This window comes from Hermetia illucens, chromosome 1 (genome assembly GCF_905115235.1).
Source record: "Hermetia illucens chromosome 1, iHerIll2.2.curated.20191125, whole genome shotgun sequence".
In the NCBI taxonomy this organism is placed as follows: domain Eukaryota; kingdom Metazoa; phylum Arthropoda; class Insecta; order Diptera; family Stratiomyidae; genus Hermetia; species Hermetia illucens.
The window spans coordinates 38604208-38611775 of record NC_051849.1 but is presented as its reverse complement, the minus strand read 5'-3'; the positions used below and the strand labels follow the sequence as shown (position 1 = coordinate 38611775).

The following is a 7568-nucleotide window of genomic DNA, read 5'->3' as shown; positions in this document are numbered from 1 at the left end:
GACCGGTTTCCTGGAGAAGAGCCGCTACACCATATATTATAGCGGCCATCCAGTAAACCATGTGCTCGAAGTACGTTTCTTAGTCAGCCAAAAAATGAAACCTGTTGTTATCGGCTTTGAAAACATAAGCGAGCGGCTATGCATTCTGCGCTTGCGAGGCAAGTTTAGAAATATAAGCCTCATAAACGTTCACGCCCCTACAGAGGAGACTGCAGAGTCGGAGAAAGATACCTTCTACGAGGCAGTAGAACGAACCCTCAAAGCCTGTCTCAGATATGATATCAAAATCATACTTGGGGATTTTAACAGCCAAGTAGGGACGGAGGCCGTATTCAGGCGATACGCTGGCTCCCATAGTTTACACCAAAATACAAATGATAATGGACTGCGGATTATTCAATTAGCAGTGTCACACGAAATGGCTGTTGGAAGTACCTGGTTTTGTACGGAAAGCGGTTCACAAACATACATGGGCTTCTCCAGACGGAACCATTTTCAACCAAATTGACCACGTGTTGATCGAACGCCGCCACCTCTCAGCCTTGATGAATGTCAGAACATATAGGGGGCCAATATAGACTCGGATCACTATCTCATTAAAATGGTGCTCGGAGCACGAATAACAACACCACCCAGAATCCCCTCTGACAATCAGGTGAGAATTAACACTGAAGCCATCCACAACACAGCCCTCCGCAACACCTATAAGGGGGAAATGTATGCCGCAATAACCGCAGTCAAAAGAGATCCTGGAAATAAAGCATCAACAAATGATCTTCACAATCACCTGAAGAACGTTATCATGAATACGGCCACAAACAGACTTGGCCCCAGCCGCAAAAAGAGTCGGGACGGCTGGTTTGACGATGAATGTAAGCTAGCAACGGAACGGAAGAATGTTGCATACCGAGTAATGTTGCATTCTCAAAGAACGCGGGCACGCGCATAGACTTATCACGAACTCCGGCGAGCGGAGAAACGGCTTCACAGACGGAAAAAGGAAGCCTGGGAGAAGCAACAGGTCTGTGAACTCGAAAAGTACAGGAAGCAACCGCACGGAGGCGCGGAAGTTTTACCAACAAGTTAGAACGATGAAGCCTTATACACCTCGATGTTCATCCTGCCGAGCCAAAGAGGGAAATCTGATTTCCGCTAGAATGGGCATATTAGAGCGATGGGTTGAGTACTTTGATGAACTACTGAACAACCGGGACATCGGCGAGTTGGAGGTCCCGCCAACTGAAGATGACGGACGAATACTGCCACCGCCAAGCATAGGAGAAACAGTTCGTGCATTTCATTGGCTTAAAAATCATAAGTCGCCAGGAGCCGATGGAATTACAGCCGAATTGGTTAAATATTGAGGCGACCAATTACACCAAGTGGTTCATCAACTTGTGCTCGAGTTGTGGGACAGCGAATCAATGTATGACGACTGGCAAAGAGGCACTATCTGTTTCATACATAAAAAGGGAGATATCACGCAGTGCAGCAATTATAGAGGTATCACGTTGCTAAGTAACATCTACAGTAACATCAGGGAGAATATCTCCCTTATCTTGCTAGACCGGATAGCCCCATATGCCCAGAACATCATTGGCCCATACCAAGGAGGCTTCACTCCAGGCAAATCACAGATCAGATTTTCTTTCTGCAGCAAGCGATGGAAAAACTGTTGAAATATGGACATCAGTTGCACCATTTCTTCGTCGACTTTAAAGTCGCCTATGATAGCATAGCCAGGGTAAAACTGACTAGACTGACAAGGCTTACCTTGACCAATTTGGGAGGCCGGATAAAAGCAGCAGGATTACTCTGAAGACCATTCAACATCAACAACGGTATACGACAAGAGGATGCCCTATCATGCGTCCTCTTTAACCTGGCACTCGAGAAAGTGATCCGTGATGCTGAGGTAAATGGAAGGGGTACGATCCTCTTTAAGTCCACCCAACTACTGGCCTATGCTGACGATATCGACATTATGGGAAGAACGATCCGAGACGTACAAAATTCCTTCATCCAGATCTTGAACTGTACAGCAATGAAGGCAAGACAAAATATATGGTGGCAACGTCCGCACCGAAAACCAGCCAACCAGCAACATCAAACCGCACTGGTCAAACGGGAAGAATAAAGATAGGAGACTACAACCTTAAGACCGTTGATAATTTCTCCTATCTAGGGTCGAAAATCACAACCGATAACAGCTACGATGATGAAATCCGCGCACGGTTGTTGTCAGCCAACAGAGCCTATTTCAGCTTACAAAAACTGTTCCGCTCGAAACGTCTTACCATAGGGTCAAAGCTCTTACTGTATAAGACAATGATCTGATGTATTCCTGGAGACTTGGATTCTTAGCAAGAAGAGTTGCGAACTCTTGGCCGCGTTCGAGAGAAGACTTCCTCCAAAGAATTTTTGGCCCTCTACATGAGGATAGACGATTCCGTAGCCTACATAACGACGAGATCTATGAGCGATACTATGACCGTCAGGTTATGGATAAAATCCGGGTCAATAGGTTACGGTGGACGGGTCACTTAATCCGTATGGATGAGGATGATCCCACTCGGAAAATCTATAAGGGCAATATCTATGGTAGAAAAAGAAGACTAGGTAGACCCTGCCTGAGATAGGGTGATGGCGTAGGTCAGGACGCCAGATAGCTTTTAGGGATATCGAATTGGTGGACCTCGGCGCAAAACCGGGATGTCTAGAGTTCCTTATTAAGGCAGGCCTAGACCGGATACCGGTTGTTGCGCCGTTGATGATGATGATGATTATGATATATGCCTCCTCCCGGTCGCTTAGACGTAAGCCATATTTGATTGCAAAATCATGCCCTTTAGCATCATTCAGTAGCCATGAAAGGAGGTTCAGTGCCATACCAATTCAGGGAAAATTCAACGTTGGGTGTTGGTTCCCCCAGATGAACGCACTGATAAGGTGGTATGCCATTGCTCCATGACCTTCGCCAAGAAGTTTACATTACATGAGTGCGATACAGACGTAGGACATCGATTTCCATTTGCAAGCCCGTGATTCGATTTAATTCGGCATCCCTTTTGCTCCTCAGACAGAATATCATTGATTTCGAGGTGCGCCATGACCTTTCCACTAATAGCGGACGTTATGAATTTGTATAGGGTTGGCATGCAAGCAATTGGTCTTTTGTCTGAGGGTTCCTGATCACAAAGGGATGGGTCGTTACTGCGGATCTACGCTGGATTCTACTGGCCTTATTCAATTTCATGACTTTTCCGGTTTCATCCCCGGTTGACCTATTGAGTTTATAGCTCAACGCAACGCACTCCTCAAAACTAAGAAAATAAAACAAACATTGAAACTTATACAGTACACGTGTATTTTTGATCATTTTTCTTTTCGCTTTAAATATTAATATCATTTTAAAATTATTTCTATTGGTTACGAAGAAAAAATGAAAATATTACAGTTTAGAGTTCAATGATACCCTTTTACCTACGGCCTAGTCTCGATATAATTCCAATTCACTACTCGGTTCCCCACTTCAGAGCATCCATTACAATACAATTGCAACTGTACATTTGTATCATTTGTATCTGAACCTAGCGCAATTGAAAACTATTTAATTCTCTAAATGTTTTTCTTTGTTTTTCTTCTTTTTCTTTAACTCTAGTTTACTTTGTTTTCATATATATATATTCACCAAGTTGTTAACGCTACTCATTGTAGAATATTACTCACATAATAAATGATATAACATTTCATTTTGAAACAAAAAAGAATTAATAAAGAGCAGGAGAGTGTCAGACAGTCACTTATAGTAGTAATTCTAGGCATAATAATCTTACAAAAGAACGACGACCTATTCAGTTATGTATTTACAAGCTTACAAATGTAATTACACCTTAAAACTAGGCTTGAAAAGTACTCGCTCACATATTATCCACGTTTCTTTGTGTGTGTGTTATGCAAACAGCGTGTTTTATATGTTTTACATATGGTTGTGTGGTTGCTTAGTGTTTTATTGTTGCTAACTCTAGTTTAGATGGTTAAAAGTATCGCTACATTCCCGTTAAAAGTAAATATTGTAAGTTGAACTTAGAACCGAAAACACCGCATGCAGATCTATTACAATTGATTGCGCCAACAGAAGGATCATGTGTGGGAATAAGAGAGTCCCTTCGCCTACAAACTGTGTTTGGATGGAGAACTACGTACGAAATGCAATTCACTATCTTCTGATTTTCATCGTTTAGGTTCAGGAGGTTTCCACTATGTACTCGGATACATTAAAAAAAGAAATTGAAAAAATAGGAAGTGTCTAAGCTCTCAAGCTGTGAGAAAAGACAAGTTTAAGTACTTTTGGGGCACGATCAACTTTGCAGTGATAAAAAAGCAGGCAAAATTTCGAAAAAATCAGTTGTTCCATTTTTAGTTAGTGAAAAGGCGAAGACGTAAAATGTATCTTGTGACCCCAGGAAAATTGCGAGCGCCCCCAAAATATTAAAAAATATATTCACTTTGCATTCCGCTATAACTACAGCATTATTTCGCAGCATGTCGGTTTCTTAAATCACAATATGTTGTCACAAGTATGGTTAGTCCTCTTTCCATCCAATTTACCGATTGTTCCTTCTACATAAATGTTCTGAGTCAATTAGAATGTTTTATTTATTTTGTGCACGAAAATAAGTTATAGAACCTGATACCTCTCCAATGAGACCTCATTCGTCCAGCTTCGAGGCTTCAAAGGATCGTAAAAGGCTCTTACTTGATGAAATCTGTGCAAAGAGGCAAGTGTTAGTCCTGAATCTGCTTAGAATATGGTTTATCCCCGCATGTATGGTCGCTTTACAAAATACAAAAGGAAAGCTTTATCTCATTAATAACAACAGATACTCTTATCATGGGCAGTTGCCAAATGTAACAATGAGATTTCCTCTTTCTTCTGGCGGCCGCCCGGAGTAACAACCTCAAATTTTATATCAACGAATGGGTTAGTCATTTGGTAGGTTTTGTGGGGAAAATTTTTAAGTTGGTATCGTAATTTTCAATGATTTTGTCTCCATGTTTGTTTCTTTGCTTGATCAACAAAAACTACCAAATGTTGAAGAAATGAAGCGTGTCTCAATCCTTTTGGTGCTGTGAAGATGATGATGGTGGCTGTGGTCCTTGCGATGACGAATGATGATGGTGTCCTGAATGATTTGTAGTTGTGTTGTTTTCTGGTTTGTTGTTCTCACGTCGCAATAGGTACACAGAACCGTCAGCGGCTTGTTGTAAGCTGTATTGTGATGGTGAGCATGGATTACCATCGGAATCTCTTAGGTACTGCAAAAAATGGAAAGAATTAGATTAGCCATGTATAAAACCATGAAAGCATGATGAAAGTAAACTTTGGGGAAAAGTTTGTGTATCTTTTTCAGTAAAATGGAGCTGGCTTCGTATGGTGGCCTGTCTGACCTTGGCATTATTGTCTGAATCTTCAGAAAACGGTAGAGGAAAGCGCAGTAATAGAAAACTGCAGCAGCTTCAGCCTGTCAGAACGATCTCTTCCGTTTCTGCTAGGAAAACGAAAGAACGGGAAGTTGCTAATGTGCACGCTCCTAGCCGAAGGCAGAAGAAGGCACTGCTAAAGAAGACAAGGCCCCTTGGACCTAACGACTGGGGATAAAGAAGAGAAAGACCTGCGATTGAAGGAGGGGACAAGCTAACCTTGGTTAAATTCAAACTGGATAACTCTTCGGTTAGCTGCGATTTTTCATTACGGACTAGACTAATGTCAAGAACAGAACAGATTTTAACAGCCAAGTAGAGACGCACGCATATTGAGGTGATATATCGGCTCCCATAGCTTTCATAAAAGTAAGAATGACAATGGACTGCGGACTATCCAGCCGCACGAAATGGTTGTTAGAAGTACCTGATTTGGGCGGAAAGAGATCCACAAACAAACATGGGTCTCTCCAGAATTGATCATTTACAACCAAATTGACCACATATTAATCGATCGCCACTACCTCTCAGCTTCCCAGCCAATGTAAACTAGCATCACTATTTCGTTGACATAGTGCTCCGGGCTCGAATAACGACACCATCTCGTCTTCACTCTGATAATTAGATGAGAGCGAACACTGAAGCCGTCCACTACAAAGCCCTCCGTAACACCTATAGGGGTGAAATGGATGCCGTAATAGCCATATCCTGGAAGTATCGATAACTTATCTTCACAACTACTGAAAAAACGTTGTCAATGCGGGCACATACAAAGACCTATCGCAAACTTTGTCGAGTGCAGAAGTGAGATGGAAAAAAGAAGCCTGGGAGAACCCACAGGTCTGAGAACTCGAGAAATACAGGGTGCAACTACACCAGGCGCGGAAGTTTTACCAACAAGTCTGCAGGATTAAACCATATACACCCCAATGCCCATCCTATCAAGACAAAGAGGGGAATCTGATTTCCGACCATGTGGGCGTATTGGAGCATTCGCACGGGCATTTTGATGATCTGATTAACCACTAGAACATCGGAAGACTCGCCAACTGAAGACGCTATCAGGTGCACTATATTTTTATCGACTTTAAAGGTTTAACTTAATTAATAAGACTGAATAGGATGATCTTGACCAACGTCTGAAGGAAAACAGCAGGATCAATCTCGTGCAGTTTGACTATGAACAACGGTCTGAGACAAGGGGATGGTCTAGTGTGCATTATTTCGAAAAAATGATCTTCGATGATGTAAATTCGAGAGGCACTTTGCTCTTCACGTCACCCAATAACATAATGGGAATGACAACCCGAAACGTACAACCGGCATTCATCCAGATTGAGCAGGAGGTGCGAAATATCTCTCCAATGATTGCACTCAAGACGGGTGCCCTTTTTGGAATCTTAATTATTTTTCCACTCACTGGGGAAGATCCTAGATTCTCGGGATTTGTGGATAAGTGCTAAACCTGCAGGGATTACGATAAACAACTCCACAGCGGCTTTATTTTGCTTAAATGTGTTGGAGGCAGAGATGATTTCACTTCTATTTGCAGGAGCAGTTCGTATAGGCATGTTACAGTGACTAGCCATTTCATCCATTTCCAGCCATTTCCTTCACCAGATGTTATACAATTAATAATCCTGGTAAAGTATTCCTTTTATGCCTTGAGCTATTCATTATGGTGAATGAGAAGCCGATTATTGACGTTCTTGACCGGACCATCGAAAGACTTAAAGCAGCCGGGAAGTTCTTTCGTGATACGGTGTACGGTTCTGAAATCATTATTACTTGCAGCAGCTTCTCCTTCCTTCATCAAAGCAATGGTTCCTTTTGTCACTCCGCACACTACGGTAGGTAGGTATCAGTGGCCGCTCCGAGGAGCCCAATTAGCGCATTGGTGCGCCGTTTTGATGCCACAAACTCCTAAGACCGTGACTGTTGTTATAGGAACAGGGAAGCAGAGTCCAGCTGGCTCGGATCTTCAGAGCCGGCCCGTAGCATTCACGAAGGAAAGCAACTCTCCGACCCTGCAGCTAGAAATCTCACTGAGGTCCCCAAAGAATGGCTTACCCAGTGTCCGCAGC

At 42.7% G+C, this 7568-nt stretch overlaps 1 protein-coding gene across 3 annotated transcripts in view; it reads right to left on the bottom strand.

The window, feature by feature from the left end:
- Positions 1-3343: 3343 nt before the first annotated feature.
- The window catches only part of LOC119646429 (segmentation protein cap'n'collar), a 332005-nt gene continuing 327780 nt past the window's right edge, over positions 3344-7568 (bottom strand). For all 3 annotated transcript variants that reach the window (XM_038046878.1, XM_038046877.1, XM_038046879.1), the window contains one exon: positions 3344-5319. In XM_038046878.1, the coding sequence (XP_037902806.1) occupies positions 5116-5319 (204 nt within the window). In that variant the 3' untranslated portion in view covers positions 3344-5115. The remainder of the gene's footprint in view (positions 5320-7568) is intronic.